Genomic DNA, 27340 nt, shown 5'->3' on the forward strand with positions numbered 1-27340 from the left:
CATTCAACCCTTTCTAGAAGCCCATCCCTTTCTGCCCCCCTAGTTGTGGCTTATGAGTGCTGGCTGCTATGTTTATTAACCTGCATCACTTGCTTGTCACATCTTATTTGTTTGCACCCTTTTGGTTTGTTGTACTTTTTTTTCCTGAAAGTTCTGCCTCTGCCCCACACTTCACCCCGTTAGTCATATGTGCACAGCGATATTGAACGATGGAATAAATCCCTCCCCTGACTTTCAGGACACACACCCTACCCTCCCCCCGCTTTCCTCTATGCAAGTTCCCTGCCCGTCATCCCCCCCTTGTCCCACAGCCTGCAGAAATCTGTCCACTCAGATAAGATGCTTTTAAAATGGAGATTATTGTCACTGTCCATAGCGTCACTTTATTCCTTACAAAAGAGTAGGCGTGTGCGTGTGTGTGTGCGCGTTTGTGCCTGTGTGACACAGTAATATGATGGTAAACCACATCAGCCCTTGTTGACTGAGGCCACATCAACGGGATTATAAATCAGACTCTCTGTGCCACAGTCTATGTTATTTTATTTACCACACATGCAGTAGTTGCAGACACACATACACACCCACACACACACACACACACACACACACACACACACACACACACACACACACACACACACACACACACACACACACACACACACACACACACACACACACACACACACCATCTGGCTCACAAGGCAGTACTCAGAAGTGGCGGCATCAGCTGCTCGAATAAGCTAAAGCATTGTGAGTGGTAAGTGTGTGTGCGTTCTGTGTTTGCAGCCCTGGAGGTGCAACCAAATGGAGTCCTTGCTTTTGTGTGTGTGTGTGTGTGTGTGTGTGTGTGTGTGTGTGTGTGTGTGTGTGTGTGTGTGTGTGTGTGTGTGTGTGTGTGTGTGTGTGTGTGTGTGTGTGTGTGTGTGTGTGTGTGTGTGTGTGTGTGTGTGTGTGTGTGTGTGTGTACAGCATGTTTATGCATAGATGATTCATGTTAAATATAGCTCTCATTAAGTTGAATCACTTGTCCTAACATCAGCATCCATGCACAAACAAGCGTGTTCACATGTGGGACTCTCTGAACTTAAAAAGATACATAGCCTTGTTCGTGTGTGTGTTGAAGGAGGTTCGAGGATGGTACTACCTCCTTGAAGAAGAGGTGGGGAGGAAGAAGCATCTCAAAGTGCCTGAACAGCACAATCATCACACCATTGGTAAGTCATCTGAATTATTGATCAAATTGGATGTTTGTACCTGTGTATATTGTAATTGGCCGCTTATTCTCGGAAATGTTCCTTATTTAATTTGAAAGGCTGCATCTATTGTAATTATATTTTGGTTGAACTCTTCATCACATGTTTATTGTGCAAATTAGATTATTGTGACTAAGATAAGAAAGGTAAAAACATGTTTATCTTTGCAAATGAAAGGTTTAAATATGCATTACAATTTTAGTGCAATGTGTTGGCACTGATAGGTAAATGTTTGAATTGATGCCCTGCTCATAAAAGTCATAAATGCTAAATGGAGATGAAGACGGAAATGGAATTCTATGTTCAAAAACAAACATAAAGGTGAAATGGTACATTAATTCATTTTTGTATAATACATCTGCCCTAAAATATTTTAGTATGTTTGTGGATGCTGTCTTCATCAGTCTTTCAGATTGGGAGGTGGAGCGACTGGGGAAGTGAGGGATTAAGAGAGGAAGAGAGAGAGAGGGATTGGGAGCGCGATTGAGAGAAAGACAGAATGGAATGGATGAGGAAGGGAGGGGCGAGACGAAACCCTGACACGTCACAGTTGTGAGAGAGAGAGAGAGAGAGAGAGAGAGAGAGAGAGAGAGAGAGAGAGAGAGAGAGAGAGAGAGAGAGAGAGAGAGAGAGAGAGAGAGAGAGAGAGAGAGAGAGAGATGAGAGAGAGAGAGGAGAGAGAGAGAGAGAGAGAGAGAGAGAGGAGAGAGAGAGAGAGAGAGAGAGAGAGAGAGAGAGAGAGAGAGAGAGAGAGAAGGACGGAGCTTTCCCTTTGCATTCGCTGCTGGAGTGGATCTCCCCTTACACACTGACACACACACCCAACTCACACACAAACACCCACACACTTGTTTGGGAATCTTTTTTGTTTCTTCTTCTTCTCACCACCTTTGAGCGCTCCTTCTCTTCCTACTTATGTTCTCACTCACTCGGTGGTGGTGGTGGTGGTGTGTGTGTGTGTTGCTTCTCTGTACCAGCCATAAGGGCAGCTTAGATTAGGTGAGTACTCTGTTTGTGTTTTCACACTGTGCTTTTTAGAAGTTGCGTGTTGGATTGCATGGCAGCGGATTTGCAGCATGGCGTATTTTGAGGATGCTGTGGCAATGTATGCTCTCACTACTTCTGCTACCCAGTACTTCTTTTCTGTCATTCTGACTCTTTCAAAGTTTTTTTCATTTTTTTCATTTTTTTTTTTTATCTCTTGTCCTATGTGCTTGTATTGCTCTTCTCTTCTTTATGATCCTTCATTCTCCCTTTGTTCCATCATGCCTGTGCTGCTAATCTGTTAAATCTTGTCAAATTTTCTGCTGCTGGGCTAAATTGGTCACAATTGCTGTTCACGGGAAACCCCTTAAGGAGCTTACTGTTCCTCTTCAGTGGATTATTATGTACACTGACCCTATATTTTTGTCTACACACACACGTGCACAAACCATTCACAGTGAGGATATAAGAAAAAGCACGTAACTCCAGTTCTCCCTGTTCCAAAGTGACACAGAGTCTCCTTTTCTTATTCATGTCGTTCTACTGTGGGTTATGGGAATGACGGTGATATCATGAGACGTTAGCTAACCCCATCCTAATTTACACTGCTTGGCTGAACTAGGCTAAGCTGCCTCATGCAACTTTAAAATTACTTTTATGCTTCTGCGGGTGGAATTGGGACAGAGGTATCAGATTGGACAGGAATCAGCCAGCATGAGGGTACCCCGACTTTTAAGTACAGTATTTGTTTTTTGCATACAGTAATTTTTTTTCTTAATAATTGGTTTAATTCGTTGAAACTTAAAGCAGGTATCAAGGAATCACTACAGGATGTCTCAAGATAACTTAAAAAACAAAAAAACAAAAAGTGTGCTTGGTTGTATTAATGAATGTAGAATGTCTTCATCTTTCCCAGTGGCAGTATTGCCCCACTACTGTCTCATCTGATTCATGCTTATGCGTGTTTGTGTGTGAGTGAACGGTACAAACTCATGCGTGCACTTGTGTGGTGCCAGCTGGCAGAATGTAGGCCATGGAGGCACTGCTGCAGCATGACATGTACTAACATGGAAATGACCGAAGCCTCTTTCATTACAATACTGTTCATTGCACAACTCTCTCTCTCTCTCTCTCTCTCTCTCTCTCTCTCTATGTCTTTCTCTCTCTTTCTCTCCATCCTCTGTCCATTTTGAATCTGCATGTTTAACGCTGATTATTTATGTGTTTTGACAAATCTGTCTTTCCAGTTATTTTCATTTTACACGTCTGTTTTCTCACCTGAATATTTATCACTTTCTCTGACATCGCTGGGTCATTTTCTCTCCATCTTCAATTTAATTTTCTTTTCTCTTTTCAATACTTGGCTTTACCTGGCAAAATCCATTTTAATGTATCCCGTCCAGGATTTGTAATCTGAATGCATCATTAATGGAGACCTCAAATGACAGGAGTGAGTACGAGTGTACTCAGAGCTTGGCAAGCTCACTCTCTTCTTGTTGTACTTTGCATTCATGACCAATTAGTCGTTTTGCTGTACTGCAAACCATTTCTGCTTGCTAACAACGTTTAAGGAATGTATGACCTGCTTTGCCACTCCTGCTGGTAGATCCCTGGTTTGAGTTTGTGTGTCCTCCTGGCACATGCGTAAATCTTCTCCAGGTTCTCTGGCTTGAGGTTAATTGGTGACTGAAGTATTGCAGTTGTCCTGTGATGGCCTGGCGACCTGTCCTCTGCCTCCAGCCACCATAAGTTGTATGAAATGGTTTTAGAGGATGGATTAATAACTTGCAGTGATTCTGGCACTGATGTTTGTAATGTACCGTCCTCCTCTGTGCTTTTGTTACGCAAAACACTAAAGAGTTCCCAGATGGTCAAAGTCTATTCTAAAACGGCCCGAAATGGACTGAAACGTGGCTCGAGAGCTGTTTGCCAGTTGGAGTAGTTGCGTGTGTGAATTTGATTAAAAGTTTGCTTGTATATTGCTTTTGTGTAATGCTTAGGAGAATTATGATAAGCACCGTTTCCCGGTGGCCCCGGGTTAAGGAGTTTTAGTCTGCATGCACTGCAAGCGGTACAGTTGGGGTCACACAAGGGTGAGACAAAGTATTATTCCTGCAAATGATGTAGAAAAAAACTTGGATCGGCTGAAAATAATGAAATTAAGTTTCAGCATGGAATTCACTGCTTTCATTATGTTTTCCACCTGGGAATAGGTTATGTGTTGAGGTTTGTGTTCCACTTTTGCAGGTAGGAAAATGGTTGATGTTAGGTGAGGCAAATAAACACAATATAGACGAGATATAAAGCCACTTAGTGATGGTTAAACTTGATATATTTTGGGAGTATATGGTTGATCACAAAAATATAGTACTCCATACGCTGTTGCAGTGTGTAGACTAAAGATTGTACAGGACAGCTGTTTTCTTACATTGTTTGCTAAAATGAGTTGTTTTACAAAGTTATTGCAACAATACCTCTTTGGTGGTTGTAAGAAGGTATGATGCATTTGTAATATTATCTTGTATTCAAGTTGACAATGTAGTCAGATTCAAAATATTGTTAGCAATGAAACATTCAGTTAAACCGAGAAGTAGTTACATTTTTTGTTTAGAAGTAAACATCATTTATTTACATTTGCTCTCCGCTTTCCATCAGAGCCTTGAAATATCACGGTACTAAAGTGCTTGTCTGTAACCAGCCTTTATGCAGTCATTCTGTGTTGGAGGATTGTACTTTCAGAGATTGTGCAGTACTTGTATATTTACATTGCAATAAACCATTTCCTTCAAACTGTGCTGCAGTCAAAACTATTAAAAAGAAAATGATCAGACAAGAAGCTGAGAACAAAACATCCATCCAGCTGCGCTTGACTTCAGAGACTCCCCAGCGGCTATTCACTACCATAATGCTGTGATGCCATTATAACTTTACTACTTGAAAACAATGTCAAACATCACCTGTTGAAAAGTGTTTCCACTTGTCCGCCAGGTAATCCTGTGCAGACCCTCAGCGGAGGTGCTCTGTTTGGATCTGTGTGTCCGACTAATCCCTCACTCACAGACCTGGACCATTTCAAAGGCCAAATCCCTGTAGGCAAAATGACGTTGGACTACGAAGCTGGCGGCCCAGTTACACATGATGCAAAATCAACCTGAACTAATGGGAATCAAATATCATTGACAGTGTGTGGAAAAGCGACAATGAACATATTATATAATCTTTTTTTTGTAGTTGTATTGTTGTGCGCCATAGTTACTGCTGCCTTTTCCACACATCATTCAGAATTTACGGTAGAAAATAACAGTCATTTTGCAAAAGAAGAAGAAAAAAAAAAGACCCTCACAATTTTCTGATGAGGAAATTGTCATAAGTCGTACTTGTCTATACTTCTTGTGCCATTGTGATTTTGACAGAATCTTCTCTTGCGTTGTTCATGCATTTCTGATTCCACAACAAAACCTATCTGCAGAGTGCTGACAGCTAATTACACTGTAGACTACAATAAAAAGGCTGCCATCTTAACTTTGCTTAATGTGAGTTGAGAGGCTATAATAGAAAAGCGTGAATGGCAGCCGAACTGCATTTTTTGAGATAAGGCGTGATGGAGCAATTAGTGTTGATTTTCAGAACACTTGTTTTTTACTGCAGTGCTACAGACTTCGATTAAACCCACGTAATGTTGTGCTCAGCATTTAAAATGCTATTAATATTAACAATGCTGGACATATGGATATTATGTCTAACTTGGACCGTATCCAGACGCTTTGCTGTGATTGCATAGAATGAAATATTGGAGCCTGTATATTAACAGTTTAGCAGAAGTAAAATAAAACACAGTCATTGTCTTGTAATGAATAAATTACATGTCCTGTGACTGCATTTCTAGCTTAAAATGCCAGATATGAAAGCGTGTTTGATAGCCTCCTCTAGCCTCGCTGTGCCAGCTTGGTTACAGTGCTTCAGTGCCCACAGCTGACCCACGGTGACATGTACGTGTGTGTGTTTTTGACCATGGCTAACGCACTTCCCTCCAACAAACTTACAATGTGGGTCAGGTGGTCTGTATATGCGTGAAAGCAAAAATAGCAGAGGACCCACTGGGTTTGTGCTTAAAAAGTGTGTCATCTGAATCACACACACACACACACACACACACACACACACACACACACACACACACACACACACACACACACACACACACACACACACACACACACACACACACACACACACACACACACACACACACACACACACACACACACACACACACACACGTGTGTTTGACATTTCATAATGGACGAATAGGGAACCAGACACTTTGTGCATGTGTGCTGCCAAGCCTTTCCAGATGGCGCGCTGTGCCTTTAAATCAGGAGATTAAAATATACACTATGTGATTCACTTATATTGAAGGGGTTTGATGTGGGGGAGGGGGTATTCATTTTTTGCAGATACCGTTGGATATGAAAGGGTGTGTCTGATGGTGTATGTTGGCTGGATTGATGGGTATGTGACGTGTCCTTGATTCGCGTGTCTTCTCCGAGGGTAAGGTTGACCCTACCGCTATGTCTGCTTGATCTAAAGTGAAGTATTTGACACAATAAGTTATCTCAACCTACTGTACTACAAACTCTGCAATTCTGACACTATCAGTTATTGCAAAATGAAATGTTATTCGATTTAGTACTTCAATGATAATAAAGATTTACAGATATGGTATACACAGCGATTGTCTCTGGTTTCAGTTCTACTTCTTAGGTTGTTTTTTCACCTCTGTGGCCAATATGGTTGCAAGAACACATTTGAAAAGATTTTCCTAAATACTTATATTTTAGTTCTAGAAGATGTTAAGATTAACATCTCAGTTAGACGTATAGACAAACACAGTATGATTAACTCTATATCAATATATTCACCCACCTCGGGCCCACATGGGGCAGGAGCTAATCACAGCTGAGCAATGTCACAGGACAAATACAGAGATACAGACAAACACATACATTCACACCTAATGGTGAGTATAATCACCAAGTAACCTCAAATGCATTCACTGTGGTTGGTACGATGCTAAAATACCAGGAGAAAAGCCTCAAACATTCAAGCGCAAACTCTTTACAAGAAAGCTCCCAAATACAACTCAGCTGCAGTGTGCTGCTGGATTCTGGGTGCTTTTAATAACGTGTCATTATTTACCATATTCATTAAACATTCATATTACTGTGAGATTAAGTAATTGAACCCTAGATTTCACGATGAGTTGAAACATTTCTAGCAACAAGTGCTTCTGGTAGCTGTTGACCAGAAATGCAAAGTTCGGAAAGAATTTGATTCCCTCACAGAACCGTTTGGTCATGGACATATTGTTGTAATCACACTGTGATTGACTTTCTGTTTTCACAGCACCTCTTTAAATTTTAGCCTGGGCTTCCATGCTAAAAGATGATTTTGATCATTTCCTAGGTCAGTCTTTTATAATCTCACTTGACTCATTGAAGATCATCATGCTTCTGCATCACTCAGCTGCTGCTGAGCTTCAGCTTCAGATGGGAGGCAGTCACTCTGGCATTATTCTTCAGGGTTCGTTGAGAGCAGTTTCTCAGCAGTGCAATGTCATATTACGTCATACCTCTTCTGTTGAATGTTTTGGTTGCGGAAGTCTCATTAAAAAAAATCCTAACTTCTTCCAGTGTTCTTTTCAAGTCTGATGCCGCGCCTTCAGGCCTCCTTTTCACATCACTGAGCATAGTTTGGAGTAATTTAGATTGGCACCCCATCGTATGGAGTACTACTTTCTATTTATCTGGATTCCACAATGGAAAATACTTAAAATCTTTAACATTACTTTGTCAGCCTCAGTCTTGAATGGCAGTTTTTTTTAAAGGATTGTTTTGGTTCATATCAGCAGGTGTTTCTTATAAAACAGCAGATTTGGGGTGTTTTTATTTTTAATTTTTTTTCCAAGTCAGCAGCTTTCTCTTAAGTTGATTGATTCAACTTCCGCTTTTCCAACATTCTACTTTCCTCTTTGTGGAGTCATTAGCATCAGGGCTTGCATACTTTTTCCAGTGTAAGCTTAGATGAAGTGTTTCATAAACACATGAATAATTTATGTGTTATGAGGACATTTGTCTTCATTTTTTCTAGTGTCATATGTGGGTCGACAGATTATGGTCACTGTAGCGTACATCCTGCCATTCCCTGACAGAATTAAAACAGAGAGACACTGAACACCGATTAACCTCAAGCACATTTTTAAGGCACAGAGAGAAAAGTGAAGTCTCTGGAGAAAATCTATGCACTGGAATAACATGCAAATTTTTCCCCAGGGTCTGAATTAAATCAGTGATTTCTCTCACTGTGTGGTAGGAGTGGCAGCCACTACGCCATCACGCTGCTTCTTAGCTATTCATTCTGGATAACTTACATTTCTTTTCAAGTTCAGGCTGGGTGAGGGTATTCTGAAGTCACGCAACTTCAAGGAAAACCACAGGTATGATGAATAAAACCAGCCATAATTGAAATTCATTTATATCTTGAGTCCTGGTGTGGTCTTTCATTGTCACGTTGGTATGGCTTACTGGGGAGGTTGAAAAGAACAGAAGCACCATAAATGTTATTAAAAGCACAATGTGGCCCAATATAAATGAATGTACCTGCTGAGAAAAAGTGCAGTGTACTCCCCCTAACGTGTTGTTAATCTCTCAAGAGGGTCAGGAAGAAATTAACCAGGCGCAGTGTGACCGTGGGGGTGTCGGGCTTTTTGCTGCATTACGACCACGAATCTCTGCAGATGTCAGAACTCCAAACAGCACGGCCTTTAATCGAAAGTGGGAGGACATATCCATGTGTCGGGGGTCAGAGGCAATGAACCTCAACGGGCTTAAGCTGACACGGTCACAAAGTAAATTAGAATTAATTTACCAGCGGGCACACACGTAGAGTCTGCAGAAGGTTGGCGGAACTAAGTGGGCAAGACTGAAGAGAGTGTGACTGTGGAAAACAAGCAAATACAGATCCTGCTCCGCAGAGGCTTTAATCCTGTGTCACACGCCGACAGTTCTGCGTGGCTGACATATTCTAACACCAAAAACACACATTTGTCATCAAAACACAAGAAAGCAAATTTGTTATATATGTGGATTTATGAGTACATCCTGAATGAGATAATTTCTTGTTAATATTTCATGTAATTTATCCCCCTTTTTTTTTTTGGAGCGTCTGTGGTCTTAGGAAATACTCACCAGTATGAAATAAAGACAACTGTTGTTCTTCACCATACACAGGCATTGTGCAGCTTAGTTGGAGTTGTATATTTGAATGGCCAGCTTCAATATTAGAACATCTTATCAATAGATAACTTCAAAAATGTAATAATGACTCAGACTGATTTCTCTGCCTCTTAACAGGGTGATGGTTAAGCAGTTTTTACCTCCAAACATTTAACACTACTCCAAGAGAGAAGGATTTATATGTGTACTGTAAAAATATTTAAAATCCTGTCATTGAATATTTTTCAGCGGAACATAGAGTGTTTAATCCATAGGCCATGTCGCTGCATTATTTTGGAAATAAACAAACTCTCTATTTGACAATGTATTAGTTTGTTCCCCTTAAATGCCAATCTCTATCACGTACGATCTTCTCTCTATCAGGTACCTTCTTCCCTCTATCAGGTACCATCTTGCAACAAACAGCTGGCATAATTCTTTCTGGCTGTTCCCCATTGCTCATGATAGAAACAGGAAATGAAATGCGTCAGTCACTGCTGTCCAGCTAACGCGGACAGCCAATAGTCATCACAGTGTCCCGCTTCCAGCCTAGAGAGAAATGAGTCTGTTGCTCAGTAGTTGCTGAGGTCAAAAAGGTTCACAAGTTGCTCTCTTACTGGTGCTTTGCTCTGGTGCCATGTTTGGAGTGTCTTTAGGCTTTTGACTGATTATGAACAGGCAATACATGGATGAAGGATGAAGTACATTAAAAGTGCTTTTACAGGAAAGATGTTCGTATTGCAATATACATGTATGTACTTCTTTTGTGTTGTTAACACGGCGATACAACTGAATATAACAATAACGCCATATCAAATATAGCAAAACAACACAGAATGAATAATATGTATATTAACTAGTTCGAACTGTGACTGAGATCATTTGAGTTTAAGACTCAAGTGATCTTGAGTGTTAACTGCTTGTGATCGAATTTAATTGTAAAATATATACTTCTAGATATTTGTAAAAATGTATGGCTTGATTTGGTAGCTGATTTCTTTTTGTAGCTTACTTAGTATACAACATTGAGTGAATTTAAACTTGACACGTCTCTTTCTTGCAACATAAAAACAGGCCATCTGCACATCACAGTTTCTAATAGCAAATACAATCATAATGTTGACCTGCATTATCAGAAATAATCAATTTATATAGAAGAAGGTTGTTTCTTCCACTGTGTTTGGAGCTTATTCTTAAAAGTGAAGAGTTGTTTTTTTCATCCTGCTCCCTTTCAGTGTAATGCGGGCAAAAGACTCACCAATGTGAAATGACAAACACCCTCCATGTTTATCAGTGGAGTTTTTTTTCCAGAAAGTGACTCATGTCATGGGAATGTGAATTAGGCAAAAACGACTAAGCAGATGAATAAAAGATGGTGTGGTTAGGCCCCGCTGGCTCATACCGGAATGATTCTGGTTCAAACATGCTGGCCGACAGGGCTTGACCGTCTGAAATTTGTTGTGCTTCCTGTGCCTGTCTTCACGTACACCCACTTCCTCCCACAATGTAGTTGGCGTATTGGTTTCTCTAAATTGCCCACGGGTGTGTCTGTGAGAGTGATTACCTGTCCTGCCCGTCTCCGGTGTTGGCTGGGATAAGAGTAAAGAGAATAAAGATTGGCTGAGGGAGTAGATTAAGGGATGCTTGTCAAACTGAATATCAGAGGACAAATGAAGACCCTTTTGATCTCAATTGGACAAGTAAAGTGATACTATAACCCTATGGTCCTTTGTTAAATGTTAATTATTTGAGAATCTGTTCACGATTATCTCTAGTTTTTACATACCTTAATCATGAACAACATGGAGTACCTTCAGAATGAAGGAGGCATAGTTCATAGTGGTTTTCTATAAATGCACATTGTTGCTGAAAGCCTGTCACTTGATTTTCGATGCACTTGCAAATATCCAGTAAGATTTCACAGCATCATCTTGCTGCCAGTCGCTGCACAGTTCAATGTCTCAGTGTTGTGCTTCATCTGCTTATCTTTCGAAAACGGTGGACAAATTCCAATTGGACATGCTTTGCTTACATTATTAACTTTTGCACTTTGGCCCAATCTGTTTTACAAAATCAGTATTTTATCCTTTAAACTTGACAATAGCAATTTGCATTTTATCAATTTAATTGTTGTATACTGTTAACTGTGTTCAATCTTTTTGAAGCCTGCCTTAAACGTGTGTGATTTTCAGACGTTGGAGATGAATAATTGGATTGTGGGAGAATGTGTTTGTTTGTCGCCACTGCCCTTGATTCTCTGTTTACGTAATAAATGTTTAAAAGTTTGGTAATGTATTATAGTCAGTTTATATCAGTTGCCGACAATAATCCAGAGGAAAAACCGTGAGCCAAGCTGTTATTGTCGTTATTTTTCTCCATTTTGATAATTAAATCATATTTATTCAGGATACCTAATTATAACCCCTAATATAAGAAAAAATGTCAGCATTGGCTGCAAATCAACTTCACGTTTTTCTTTGACCAGAATTCATTGACCAGAATATAAAACACCTCAAAGCTCGATGACGCACTCACTCTGAACAGTGAGTCACACATTGATTTACCAAGAACACTCAAACTGTATTACTCATATATCGTACAACTGAAGTAATACCTAGAAAGGAAAAACAAAACAAACACTATAATTAAGACCCAGATATGCTGCTTGTGCTGCCAAACAAAACACAAAACCCTACAAAATTCCAAACACAATCGGACACGTAAACAATATAAACAACCTCAATCGCCCCAAAGCAGTATGACTCAGGATAATCTGGTTTAACTTTTCGTCTGCTTCAAAGAAAAACTTTAGGGTAGATGTCACCTTGATGTCGCTTCTTTTCTGAAGTGACTTTTGAAGATTGATTATCATTGTGCTTGTCATTCCCCCAACATTGTGTTGCTCTGTTCTGTTTACTAGAAGCTCCGCTACATCAAGCATCAGTCATGCCACATTACGAAGACCTTTGGCGGTTCGTAGTTGTGCCTGCAGTTGTTATTCTCTCTGATCTCTGTATCAACTCTTTTGTGGTGCGTGTGTGTGTGTGTGTGCAGAGATTGACTTGGGAAGGACAAGGCTGCTTTTTCACCCAGGCCTGTTTTTAAATCTTTCCAGTCCGGTTGTTCAATAAATTGAAGCCGTTTTTCAGCCATTCTCAGAATATCTTTTTGTAAAGTCACAACAACACAAGTAGAAGGAATGTAGTTAACTCTATATTAACTATATTTTCCCTATATGTTTCTGCATATAGCATTATGCATGTGATAGACTGCCAACCTGTGAAAGGGGTTTCCTTGGTTTGGCCTGTTGATGGCTGAGATTAACTTTTGCCTTTTTGTTTTTTTAAATGGATCATCTTTAGATAAATTCATATTTTTAGTTTCAGATTTTTTCTGGGGTTTGAATATTAGTTGTGAGATAAACAATATTGTATTGAGGTGTATATTTTTATAGTTAATCAATGATACACTTGATCTTCAGGAGGGGTATGTTCGATAAACTGAAATACTCTGTGTGCAGAGTTTATACTGCAGTTATACTGTAGTTATATCCATCCATCCATCTGTGGGGATTTTTGTTTTGAAAGAAGTTTTAACTCTATTAAAACCATATTTTCTTATACAGTTGGAACATTGCTGTCTAGCAAGCAAGACTCAAGCATATTAACAATTATTGAACATGGGTATCCGTTTAAAGACCAGTAACCTGTCGTCTACTCTTCAGGCCAGAGGATTTGAACTTAATTCTGCTAGTCACCTTGAAACACAAACAATCATTTCCGGAGGCTTGAGTTTATCTCAAGATACCCACAAAGTGAAGTGGAGGCAGTACCCTCCCCTCTTGGCTTATTTCACCCTCTTCGTTAAGTGTTTATTTGTTTGCGGGCGACGGCAGGTGAAAAGAGCGACGGAGTGTCAAGTGAGTAACTGGTGCAATGAGGGACTTGAGCAAAGTGGAGGGCTTTTTATTTCCTGGCCGATCCGCGGCTGGATGACTCGACAGCAAGACACTGCCGACACCTTTTGATTTTGTGTCTTGACGCTTGCTTCTTGCATGTCCTCTCCTTGTGCTTTATCTTCTTCTTTAGTGTCTTTCTCTGTTTGCCTTAAATCTTCCCCCTCTCTTCTCCCTTTGTGTCTCGTGTATACTTTTCCCACTGTCCACTGTTTCACCATACTATTGTTCCATCGTCTTCCCCCTTTTTCTGTGTTAGTCATGCTGGATGTTTCTCGTTGCCAGCTGCTCCGCGTCTCTACCCTCGCATGCCCTGTGCTACTCATGGCTTACCCAGACAAAAGATTCCTCTTCTGGGCTTGATGCCAGCCAGGTTAGCCGTTCTGTTTTCCTGGACCCCTGGAGGTTTCAGATTCACAATCGGCAGAAACCTTTCCTTGAAGAACAGCTTTTGGGTTACCATGACAACTACAACTAGACTACTTCTGTTGAACTGTAAGGTTACAGTGGAACGGGTGGACTCTCATGATTTTATTTGATTTTCTAGCCTGTAGTTGTATGACTGCACATTAAATGAGGTTTTCTTGAATTAATTAATTAAAGTGGTTTTCTTTGTTATTTGAATTCTTCACCCTTATCGTGCACAAAGTTGTATTTGCGGTGACTGACAGTCGTTCTTCAGTCATCTGTCAAGGATTGACAAGCTCTCCGAGATTACCATGAATCTGGTGGGAGGATTTACAATATGAGTATAATTTTGTGACGCCACAATCAGACGGCCCAGTGTATGACTTTGTAACGTGCAGATTTAAAATTGGGGGAAAAAATTGCTTTGTTAAATGTCGTAAGTACATTTTATTTCTCCACCACCTTTTCAGCAACATCCAATCTGCTTTACTCCAACGCATGTGAACAATGTGGTAAATGCAGAATAAGAGCAAAGATGGCCAGACAGATGAAAAAAAAGGTCTAAAAAGAAAATGATTCAAGATTTAACCCTTTTATGACAATGAATAGTCATATAGTGTTAATATTATTCATTCCTCTTCAATCTTATCAATGTATAATACTGCAGTCCTGATTCAGACCATGATCAAAATCAGAATACATAAATGGGTAAGTGGGTTATTTTTATAGGACACAGAGCTTGATGTGTCTGCTTTCTGGTATTTTTTTTAATCTTTGTACATATCATAAACAGTGTAGAGCTTATGGTTACAAGACGAAGTGGCAGCACGCCAAATCCAAGGTAGTTGTAAAAAGGGTGAAGAGAATGTCTAGTATCAAATTACTACTCATTTTAACCGAAAGCTACCACAACCAAAAAGATATAAAAGCTCATTATACATGTTTGGCTCTGATTTGAGAGACACCTGAAAGGTCGGGATAGTTAAAGACATAACAGAAGATCGAATAAAGAGGATGTTTCCTCTTCTATGGAATTTTTGACGAGGCGTCGCATAGAAATAGGTTGAATAAGCATGCGTTTTTAAAATAATATTTAACACAGCCTCGGCCACGGCGCTGAAATACACAATCTAATCAATTATATTTATTATAATAAAAAAATTAATGACATTATTTGCCAAAGTAAATACATGAGTAGAGAATTACACGGGTCCAGCAAACCAAGTTGGACACAAACAACAGGAACAGTGACAGAAGCCAAGTGTTTTGTATGGGAGTGAGAGACTAACTGGCTCAAAATGGAGCACGTGCACACTTGCTCCAGGTGTAGCAGTGCCGCTGATGAGCCCCTCATATGCTAATGATCCTCTGCTCCATCCATCCACCTCCAGTCCCGCAGGAGAGAGTAGCCAGGTTAGAGGCAAACAAGAGGATTGTCACAGTGAGTATGACAGCTCTCGAGAAGGTCGCCTGGAAACAGCACATTTTTGGGGGAATCCTCACGTTTCTGTACGTCCTGTCAGTCTTCCCTTCCCAGTTGGGGGCATTTAATTCAGCTGTTGATTTTCCACTTCAACAGTGTGACCCCTCTGCAGGTTTTGTCATTCAAAGGTTAAATTAACAAAATGGGAGAAAAATATAACATTTTAAAGCATGCTTTTGAAGCTGGTTTCTGATACTGAATTTCCTTTGCGTGTAAATGTAAGTTGAGTGTGAGTTTATGTGTCTCTGTGTTTGTCCTGGATGGATGGTTGGGGTCATACTTAGGGTGAGTGGCTTGGTGTTACAGTGGTTGGTACTTTTGGATCACAACATTAACATCTGGGTTTGATTCCAAGCTGGGGCCATTTCATATTGTATTTGCGTGCTTTCTTGGACCTATTTTGTTTATTTTTCAGGTGCTTCAGCCACTTCCCACAGCTTGTTATGTCAGTTGGTGATCTTGCTGAAGGGGTGAAGTTCAATGGGATTTATTTCTCGAAGCAAACTGAATCAGGTCAATTGGACTTGGTCATATGTCTTGGAAGACGGTTTGCCCCTCACCCTCAGCTCCATCAGCTCACGCTGTTCCCTTGACTGGGCTGGCTAGTTAAGTCTTCCAAGACAAATGATCAAGTCCAGTTGACCTGATTCAATTTGCTTTGAGATGCCAGTACAGCGCCGTTTGCCCAATGCCATGAGAGATAGACTTCACTCATTCTGCTCTAAAACTTGGCTAAAGCTGGTATAGAAGATTGAGAAATGGATTTTCTCTGCAGCTTTGTTGCCATGATGATATGTGAAATGTTTAGAAGCTGATTTACCAGGACGCATCTCCATGAACACATTTAATATAAAGACACTGTAGGGAACACTGTTCTGCTGTGTTAAGGCAGCTGAAATGAATTTCAAAGGTACGTCTGGGACTGGCGATCTGTTCAGGGTGTACTGTACCCTTCACACGGTGTCAGCAGCGATTGGCTCCAGCATCCCACAACCCTAAGTACATAAAGCGGGACGTAAGTCGGATGGATTGACGGATAGGTATGTGGAGGTTTAGAAAAAGGTTATTCTATCTTTTCACAGGGTTAACAGAAGATCAGTTATCATTATTGTGCTGTTTGACTCATGCTGGGGTTGTTGTGATTGTGCTCGCATAGTTTTCCATGTCTGAGCTGGGATTATGGTGCTTCTATAGTGATGAAGATGGGGTGTGACAGAAGAAGTATAGAAAAGAGGAGGATAAGTGAAAGGGTAGACATATGGCTGTAGTGGCTTGAGACGGATGGACGGGTGTCCCCGTGTGAAGTCTGAGAGACACAGAGGAAGGCAAGAACTTGACAATGAAAGGTATGCATGAAGCGAACGAAGCAGACAGATACAAAAAAGGAAAGGCAAGAAGAAAGAAAGAAAGAAAGCAAGAAGGAGAAAGTGGGGGATCTGCATTGTGGCCCAAAGCTGAATGCTGCCTTTATGAGCGATAGTTAAAAGGACACTGAGGCGTGAGTCCCTGTAACCATAGCAACTTCCCAGGAGCCCTGTGACGGACGGATAATAGAGTGAGAGAGGAGTTCCTTTTCTCTTCTTCAACCCTCCCTCTCGACTTCCCTCCCTCTCTTCCTCCCCCCTGCTTCCCTCCCTCTCACTTGTTCTCACTTCCATTCCTCTCTCGGGCAGTTTGTTGGATCCTTGCATCTTACGGTAGTTTCCTTGACGCGCCTGGCCTGGCCTGGCCTGTTTTTTCTTTTTCTTTTCTTTTCTTTTTTTTTGTTTGTTTTGTTTTGTTTTCCTCCTTTAATATGCAGTCTGAAGTTTGAATCCCAGACTAGCAAAAGGCTGCTCCAGACAACTGCTGCCATAATTGCCTGTTGTCATCCGTTATCTGAGGCACTTTTTTATGGACTCTCAGAACTATTTGAGGACTTTATTTTTGTGCATCCAGAAGAGGGTTTTGTATTGGTGTGGACAGAAATGTGCTCCAAAGGCACTGTCTCAGCCCGTGATTCCTTTGTCTACATTTCAGAGGCTGTGCTGTCAAACCATGGTGCTGCCCCCGAGACTAATCGCCCTGAGAATATGCAATGCTTAACAGTAAGTAGATTCATTTTTCTTCAAATTACATGCTTGTTTGTTTGTAAAAATGTATTTTGCTCACATCTGTGCTTTCTTTTTCTTTTTGCTGTTTGCGTTGATGCACTTGAACAAGAGCAGAAAAATAACATTTGAGAAGTTTAAGGATCCGTGTGGAGTGTGTGCACATGTCATATAAAGCTTTGTATGTTTGAAGTTTGGCCAGTCTTCTCAATGCTGACACATCACTTTCTATTTAGAAGACAAAAGAAAATGTTTCCGTTTGCATGTCTGTTCATAAGTTTTAGTTAACATGTGCATGCCCAGTGATTAGATAGACCTATGAAACATGCAGAAAGCAGATGACCCGTGACACTGCACCATGTCCAACAAACCTCGTCATGCATAAATATGCCTTCAGTAAGATATTTACTGCATGAATTCCATGTTACACATTCTCAGCAGCCATAGCAACTAATTGAGTCAGGCACCGGGGCTTCGAGCCGCGGAGGGAGCAACATGTCATTTCTTGAAAGACAATATTTGTCAAAGGGCTCGCTTGCATGTGAGTCACATGTGGAGCAGAATGATGGCTTGTCATGAGAAGGGAGAGGGGAGAATCGTGCAGCCAGATGTGAAGTCAGTTTTTCTCAACTGTTGATGGAGATCAGAAAGCCCTGCATCCTTTACATGTTTCGCATCGTTACACGTCTTTTTAAAGTCAGTTTTATCATTGTCGGTGAGTAGTGCAATATTAAAAAATTAATGAGGAAGACCACTTAAACTGTTTACTGTGACGCGAGTGAATGACTGATGATACTTTTACCGATTGTGCAGTAGAGCGAAGGAATCACTGATTAATGGAGTTTGTATTTTGACAGCGAAACCAGCAGCAATTTTTACAGGGACACAAACGAAAACATATTGTAATTTGTAGAGACCCCGGTGCTTTACTGAATGAAAGCTATGGCTCATTAGGGACATTATTTGAGGATTGGTCATTTTCTCCCTATTTGGAGTTCCCATTGCTCGCTCTATTCTTGGCGTTGTGCTCAATGTGCAAACTCCTTGACTGTTTAGCATATGGACGGCATATATTTTTACTAGCTGCTCCTCTGCTCGAGCCAATGTTGAACTTCAGTGGGAAGGTGCAATATTCAAGGACTTCACGCTCTCAAGCTACTTTTAAGACAAATCTCAGCAAAACATGTTTTTTTAACGGCTTGGCTGCAGTCTACAATCCCTGCTCGTAGTTCTGCTTTTTAAAAACAAGAGCAGAAGGCTTATTAACATTCGCTTTTCCTCTTCAAGCTAATAATACAGGCTATAGATGCAGAACAATATGAATGTTCATTCAAGATACGCCCAAAGGTTTGCCGTTCCAAATTCTAATCTCAGGTGTTTTCAATATGTTTTCCCATTTCCAATTATTAAAGTAATTCAGATTTTAATTGAAAATAAATATCAAATGTTGTTCTAATAGGCTAATCTTGTCTGTTAATCTGCATTAAACAGGTGTATATTACATTTATCATGATGTAACTGTTAATCCGTTGAATGCACAATTATTTTCAAGTTGCTTGAGTCAAAGATGTGTTTTATTACTGTTTGTATCTGCTTGAAATGAGACTCTAAATGTAAAGTGGCACCCGGTGAACCAGATTTAGAAATATTAAGCACTCATATATTATAGTTAGCAGAAAAAGGACTCTATTCTTTAATGTTTCTACAGAGATATGATTGTCTTGTTGGCTGTGGATACTGCATCAGTCTTCACAATGAATAGGATTGATTTCTCAGTAGCTCGTTGATCTTACTGGATCCTGAGTTTGGTGTATACAGGGTCATTCATGGAAACCTGACGCTGATTCCTGTTCACACTCAATATGAGCATGTTACAAAGAAAATGTCCTTTTTCAGGATAAAATGCTGACGTTTGCCTTGGTTTTTTGGGGGGTTTTTAGCCAGGGCCTTCCCTTAGTGTACACTAGTGGAAAAGGCCCGACAGCACTCAAGAGGCATATGACACCTTCCTATGTTGGTATTTCTGTGTTACTGAGATTCATCTCGCCGTGCAGCTACTTGTCGTGTGACAGCAGTGCAGAATATGGAGCAGATTACATGAATGTGATGACAAAAGACACTTGAATGAAAGAGTGTCGTGCCACTTCCAGTCCAGTTATGCAATCCAACTCTGTCGTCAGCAAACAGTACAGCACTTTAGCCTCGGCAACATTTGAATAAAACATTTGGACAGACCACAAGCCCGGGAACAATGGAAACCACAACCACTTTTAACTTTCTGCAGCTAAAGGGAATCTCCCAATCTGCCCCCAAAAATTAATAAGCATAACTGAAAAGCTTCAACTTTCAATAAGAGTAACTTCTGAAGACAAAAATAGGTTGGAGCCTCGGGACTAATCATGTTGTGGATTGAATGAGTGCTGAAACTGAAGAATGAAAAATAAATCTGTTTCTAAATGCATTTTCATGGTAACTGCTTGACGAGGTTCATATATTTTATTTTTATACTTTGATTTTAAAATTACAATCATGTCCATGTGGTTGTGGGAGACGGGATAAAAGATGTCAGTAGTCACTCGTGGCTTGAAGCAAACAGCAGCGTCCAGTTGTAAACTCCAACGTTTTCTTTACTCATTTGATCACTCTGACTTTGTTAATATGTGGTATTAGTTCATACGTCGTTCCTCTCATATTTAGAAATCTTTCAGTCAAGTCATTTCAGTCAACTGAAGTAGAATTTCAGTTAAAACTAGTCGACCAGTCCAGAAAAGAGGAACACGTCCACAAAATAGTCAACATTGTCCCTGCAATAAAATGTGCGTGACTTGAATTGCCATATTGGATTCTGAATGCTGCTGGTGCACAAGGGGAGTTGTAATGTGCAGCGCTCCAAGTCGTTTTGTGAGAGGACATCTCTTTTATTGAGTGGACACGAGCACTGGGAGCTATGACACATAGAGTTGATATACCTCTCTTAACTTGTGCCAGTTGCCTGCATGTGAGTTAAACATTGTCTTGTACACAAATCAAACACAGACTGAATAATATGTTGATATTGTCGAGCAATGAGGCAGATGTTTATTTAACCAATGATTTGCACGCACCACTACTCTAACTGCTTCAACCACTAAAATCATTCAAACAGTTGTCGTTATGGGAAAGGACCTGTTGTTCTTTTTGAAATGACGAGCATTACCATTTAGCTTTATACATAATGTGCGCTCAAACGGCTGCGGTTGCTTCCACTGTCATATTCCAAGAATTAATAACTATTTTCTCATGGGTCGGGAAGAAGGGAAAGTAATTGGTCGGTGTCATTACTAAATATCACCAAATTGGATATGGCCGGCCACAAATGGTCCTTGCTTTTGAAAAGTGACCATTATGTCTTGCAGCGTCCCGGAGAGGCTGACAGTTAGAGCTATTCAGCAGACCAGTGTGACACTGAAACATATCCGTATTACTTTGGAAACAATCCAGGATGTGAACTCTTTGGAAGGCAGTGGTTATATGGACTCTCTGCAGCTAATAGGCCTGACTGTAAGGGATTAAACAGAGGAGTCACTTCACTGCTGCACTGTATTCTTTCTAAAGCATAAAGCAGACTTTATGCAAGTGGCATTTTCATGCATTTTAGGGACCTTGGCATTTATTAACCGTTTTTGTCCCTACAAAGATTCCAAGTCCCCATATTGTGAACCTACTAACAGATTTAGGTTTCACAGAAATAATAAATACACCCCCATTGAAACCTCAAGTGTATTCACTTCACTCTTTACTGTTTAAGTATTACATTTTAATTTTCCTCATGTGTATTGAGCCATAAGACACAAATGCTGAGCTTCTCTCGATGTGCCATTGAATTCATTGTATTCCGATTTGAATAATGATGCGACATCAACAATGTCAACAGTTTCAGGAGCTTTCAAAGTCACATGGAGCAAGGAGGGCAGCAGTCATGTGGAAAAGTTGTACATCCGTATTTGTGAATGGTGGTCCCCCCCCTCCCCCGCTCGTTCTTGTTCTCTTTCTCCTCTTTATCTCCGGGTGAATCAGAGTAACATTGTGTGGTTTGTGTGGGACACTCTCAAGAGGGAGTTCAGGGAGGCAGTGGAGGAAAGCACATTCACAGACTAGATTAGGAGAGAATGGAAAACCTTTTAGACTTTCTCCCTTTTCTCTGTATTTTCTGATGCCTTGTTCTCGCTTCCACATATATTCTCTGTCACCGATGTCCCCCTTCACCTCCTTCTCCAGTCTTCTCTCTCTCTTTACCTCTTTACTGTCTGTCTCCCTGACCACACAAAGAGCTCTGTGGTATCATTACCTGCCCACTTCTTACTGACACAAACATTTTTTTAGGGTTCAACGACGGCGTCTCACACATGAAATATTTCGTTGATTTACACAGAACTCATTAAAGGCTTTAGAGGCTTCAGATGTTGGTGGAGATAATATTCAACATCCACAAAGCCCTCAGAAAGCCACAAAGCTATTTCAAGAACATTTTCCTACCCACTGACTTCAGTTTTACAACTAAGCGTTTTGTGTAAATTTTTGTTCTTGTGTATTCCAGGTAATTACGGCATACTCTGGAGATAAACTGTGCCTTAAAAATTGCTGTGCCAATCAATTTTCTGCCGCTTTGGTTTATCTGAGTCACTGTGAGCTGAACATTTATTCAATTTATCCCAAGCCGAAAAGACATTCATTTTTTTTATGACGGTATTAGTAAGTGTTGTTGGCATTTGGAATTAATAGTCATAAGAATGGCATTTTGTGCTGACAAATAGGTACAGCTTTTGATTAGTGTGACATTTAGAGTGGCGTTTGCTTTCTCTTCCAAAAAAAAAGAGATTTTTTTTCAAGAATAACATTATTTTCTAATTGCTTATCATTTACAAATTAAACTTGTAGTTGCTAGTTAACTTTTTGAAGTCATTAAACCTAAATAAAACAAATAGTGTTCCATAGTTTATTTCAATCAGCTCATCCACATATCAAAATAATTCACCTACGTTACTAGTTTGGTGTTTAAATGATGCTCAGTTGAAATTAAGTGGCCCAACGTGTTCCAAGGAAATATTCCTCGAATGACTAGACCAGCAACAGCAGCCTGAACCAATAATACGATCCAAGCTTTTATGTTGTTCACTCCAAATACTGTTTGAATTTAACAGCATCGGACCAGGCAACGTTTTTCAAATGTTATATTTTCTGATTTTGGACAACCTCTGCAGACTGTAGCCTAAGATTCCTGTTCTTAGCTGACAGGCTACAGTATCAGACCACAGTGGAAATCAGTCCTATCGGCTTCAAGGTTCTCCAGAGATAGTTTTCTGCATTTCTAACCTTGGTTGGAAATAGTGGGTATGTGATTTAGTGCTGCCTTTCTCCCATCCTGAGCCAGCCTGGTCATTCTGCTCTGGCCTCTGACATCATTAAGGCAGTTTTACTCGTAAGCGAATTGTACCTCACTGAGTATATTCTCCTTTTTTTGGACCGTTCTCTGTAAACCCTGGAGATAGTTGTGTGTTAAAATCCAAGTAGATCAGCAGTTTCTGAAAAATGCAGAGCAGCCCGTCTGACACTAGCAAGCATGCCACTTCCAAAGTCACTTAAATCAAATGTGTTCCTTGTTCTCATGCTCTTTTGTGTTTTCCATTTCCATGTCCATTAATACATGTAGTGTTAATACATTGAATTCCTGTGGCTTGTGACACAGATTTCACACAAATGTTTGTAGTTTTTACTCTGCATGTTGTTAAAACTGGCTTGGAGCTTCTTTAAACCTTTACATATGACTATTCCGAATGAATGAAAGGATGAAAGCAGCTGCTGGTCATCGATGCTCAAGCTGCACAAATTGATGGCCAAGTGACATTAATGTTGGTTCAGTGCCAAGACTTCCTGTTTCCGTTTTAGATAGAAAAGACCTTCCGAAATGAAAAGGATTCAATTTAATTAATATTGTTTAATATGAATTCCAGCTGGGTTTAGATTTTTTTTCTTTTAAATATATATATGTATTTCTGTATATAACAGTGTCTGTGCTCGCCTGAAAGAGCGAGAGAGACACAGAGAGATAGAATGACAAACTTCCATTGCATTTTGGCTTCTCGTTGAAAACAATGGCATTGTCAGTCACTGATTTATTACACACAGTGCAACGTTCTTGAAACGCACTGCTCTCTGTCTCCGACAATGAAACGGGGACATCTCAACTTTTCTGAAACAATCAGGACTGCCATCATTATCAATATGCTGCTTTCTGGTCATGAATGTTTTTCTGAAACCAAAACACTAAATCTATGCTCTTTCCAGTTTATTGTTGTGCGATAAACAAGGCCTTAAACAGCAGGTCCACCACTTTGCTGCCACATTTCAGTTTCATTTTAGAATAAGCAAATTTTCAAGAACTCTAAAATCATACTTTTTTTTTCTTCACAAGACCTCTCAGTGATTAATGTCAGACATGACTCCACATGCGCGATGAAATAGTTGCAGTAATAACAGTCGTCCATCACAGGGGAAATAACCCTACAATCTGATCCAAAAATTATAAAGAAATAAAAGTACTTCAAACAGTATTTTTAATTTTACCATCTTTTTTCATGCAAGTGTTGGTACTTCTACTGAAGTAAAGAGTGTGACTAATAATTGCCAACTCTGGTAGTTTTTCAGAAATATGAGTGTATTTTATTACACGTTACACAGAATACCTTCATTATCAGTGCACACGTGTGAATGGCGAAGAAAGCAGATGAAGGGATGTTTTTAATTATTATAATATTACAGGTTCACCTGTTGCAGAGACATACTACAGTTTAAAAAAAGAATTCATCGACAAATTAGATTTTTGTGACAGTATCTTTTATCTAGAAAATACAAGAAATGGGGCATTCAAATAAAACAGACCTTTTGGTGTGGAGCAAAAAACAAACAAGCATCATGAGTATGAATTGTTGAGGTAATTGCGTGAGTTAATTTTTGTGAGCTGACAGCTGTGTTTTACAAAATTCAATTTTTCATGTTTTGTCCAGGCTGCTATTGAAGTAGTTATGCATGACAGATACTTTTTATATTATTTAGCAGAGGGGGGGGGGGTGCATATACCAGAAGAGGGCTATAACCACCATGGAAATCACACCTACAGAGTTACGAAATGTTACATTCTCCAACACATGTTCACTAGAGTTCATTAGAGTTCACTTTTTTCACATGACATCTCAGCATTTATTCAAAGTGTGTTTACAGGCAGCCAAACAAACAAACAAGAGAACATCCAAACAATCAGTTCACGTTATTTGAAGAGAGCACAGTATTCATGAATATTAACAATAGTTGCGCCCTGGACAGCGTGTCCTCCTGCATCACTTTGCTTGTCAGATAGCATTAACTCCTAAACCATCGCTGTGTAAATGGACCTGACACTTGTGTCTGACGGGAAAGATGGGAAGGAAGGGCGAGGTGAGCTGAAAAGAGGACGAAGAGGTCAGATCTTCTGGCTGGCGTCTCGGAATAAATAAGGAATCGTTAGTTCCACTGCCAGCAAGTATTCTTTTGTTAGCTTTTTAGACACGACTCATGTTTTTCTCCTGCAAAATCTGGACATTACGAATGTTTATCCTTTTAAAAACACTTGGTAGTTTGTTTCCATCCACCTCGTGTCTCGTCCTGAAGCGAGAAGCCTTGACCGCTAATTTGCCCCGAGTAGGCGAATGCAATGAAAAGTGGTCTTCTCACGGCACAGGTGAAAGAACCACTTTGTTGAGAACTTCTTTATTCTTCATTTAAAGAGAAATTGATGCATGAAAGTTTATCTCAGTAAGTGAGTCACTTCGATCGAGAACGCAGCTGTCTTATTTGACTGTTCAGGAATAAGTTTTGAACTCACGATGTGTTTCCCTCATGAAAACAATATGTTAACCTTTTTAGTGACAGAAAAATGATTTGCTGAAGCGCCCTCTGACAGTATTAAAGGTTGAGACCATGCGCCTCTGCAGTGCAGCACTGACTGACTAAAACGCACAGATTGGTTTGACTGTGGTATAGTTATGAATGTGTTTGCCGAACATCAGCTGTTTGAGTTGTGACCCTGAACTTAGACCCATCTCGTGTGTTCATTGGCTTGGAAGACGCCTCCTCTTTTGATAGCTGTTTATTCAGGTCAGAGCGAGAGAGATGGATAGAGGCAGAAAGAGAGCGAGAGAAAGAGGGCGAGATCCCACACTACTAAAAACCAGATTGGCCTCGCCTGGCTCCTAGACAAGCCTTTCAAACTCTTCTTTCACTTCTCTCCCTAAGACATGCTTTCTTCTCTGCTTTTCTTCACTCCCTCTAATCCGTCCTTCTGCCTGTTTAGAGGTGAACAGCGCAGCTTGAAAGAGAGAGAAAGTGTTTTTGTGCGCTTGACGGGTAACCCTCGCCCTTTTGAAAAGGCAAACAGGGAAAAGCTGCCATTACCACTGGCATGAAGGGATCTTAAGACAACGGCCCTTTCTGCCACTTTATTAACATTGTAGAGACTAGTGCAGCGCTGCTCCTCTTTCACCCCGCTCTTTCTCCGTCACTTCTCTGTCCGTGTTTCATTTCATGAGTCGGACATCCAAATGATTATAAAAGAAAACGCACGCTGGGAATTAATGGGGCTGCTCAGGGTTGAACTGTTTTAACTGTAATTCAACAAGCTTTTTCCTGCGCCGCCACCTCACTGTTTGCCGTTCATATTTCACAGATTATACCGACTCATTCCCAGACATGCGGATATTGAAAACAAAAACAGATGTAGTGTTTTGAGTGCGGAATGAGAAGGGGCGGGGGGGGGGGGGGTTTGTTGTTCAGAGATCCTAGACCTGTGAATTTCCGTGTTGTGTAGTTGGAGGTGAGGGCCAGCCACTGAAAGGAAAAGCAGAGGAAATATGGAAGTTGAAAGCATAACAAACAAGCCTAATGCCTGAACGGAGGTTGAAGGGCCTGGTTGCCCTTTTGGAAAGACGCTGATGAGGTGTTAGATTTGATTGAGGCTTCTGTATGTGAGAGAGTGAAGAATGTCACTCAACAATCCACTGCTACTGTCTCTTTTCGAGAAAATGTGGTCATTAAAATTTGCCCGAAAGTCGTAAACGATCAGGACCGTTTCCGCTCAAAGCTTGACTCTGCTACGACTGCACGCTCGGACGCTTCCCACACTTCTCATGAGAGTCCAGCCTTTTACACTCTTACTCATACACGTCTCACTTGTGCCACCTGCATTACTCACCCCCGAGCATGTTTGCGGGAGAGCGAGGCCCGCAGCACCTCTCACAGCTTCATAGTGTGGACTCAGGAAGCAAACTGGCCTTATCGGGCGCAGACACACAAAGCTGCTCTGCCTGTAGGATGGTGAGGTATGCATAAGTGCACGAGTGTGTATGTGTATGGATGAGGGGGTGGCGGTGGGAGGCACTTCCTCCCATTCTTCTGCTGTTGAAGAGTTCCCATGAGCGCCCCTGCCAGGAGCTACAGTGTGGCCTGAGCAGGCCGGGCCAGCTCCAGTCTCGCCTGCGTGACGCCGCCTCTCACACTCTCACACAGCTGATCTCAGGCGCGACTGCAACTTGTGCCACAGAGCGACGGGACAGTTCATCACAGGACAAGACAGATGCAAGAGAAGAGGAAAGGACAACAGAAAAGAGGAGTAAACTGACCTTGGGACAGTCAAACTGCGGCTGTGGATGAAGTGATTGGTTAAGAGTGTTGACTTGCATGCAGGAATGTGCATTGATGTCTGGAGTCATTATTAACCAACCCTGAGGAGAAAAACAAATGCAGCCAGAGGTCAGTGGCAAAGTGATACCAATTCTGCTGTAAAGAAGAGAAAATTGGACCGAGATTCATTTTGAGGAAGA

General features: G+C 40.7%; 1 protein-coding gene across 2 annotated transcripts in view; it reads left to right on the top strand.

Annotated features, from left to right (window-relative positions):
- Nucleotides 1–1159: 1159 nt before the first annotated feature.
- Nucleotides 1160–27340, top strand: part of rgs3a (regulator of G protein signaling 3a) — a 132965-nt gene continuing 106784 nt past the window's right edge. The window contains exons 1-2 of one of the 2 annotated variants that reach the window (XM_080476520.1): nucleotides 1160–1217; nucleotides 17380–17447. In XM_080476520.1, the coding sequence (XP_080332646.1) occupies nucleotides 17433–17447 (15 nt within the window). In that variant the 5' untranslated portion in view covers nucleotides 1160–1217; nucleotides 17380–17432. Of the gene's footprint in view, nucleotides 1218–2039; nucleotides 2256–17379; nucleotides 17448–27340 lie in introns of those variants that run through there. The other variant, XM_080476519.1, reaches the window with a different exon arrangement.

This window comes from Lipophrys pholis (genome assembly GCF_963383615.2).
Source record: "Lipophrys pholis genome assembly, chromosome: 12".
In the NCBI taxonomy this organism is placed as follows: Eukaryota; Metazoa; Chordata; class Actinopteri; order Blenniiformes; family Blenniidae; genus Lipophrys; species Lipophrys pholis.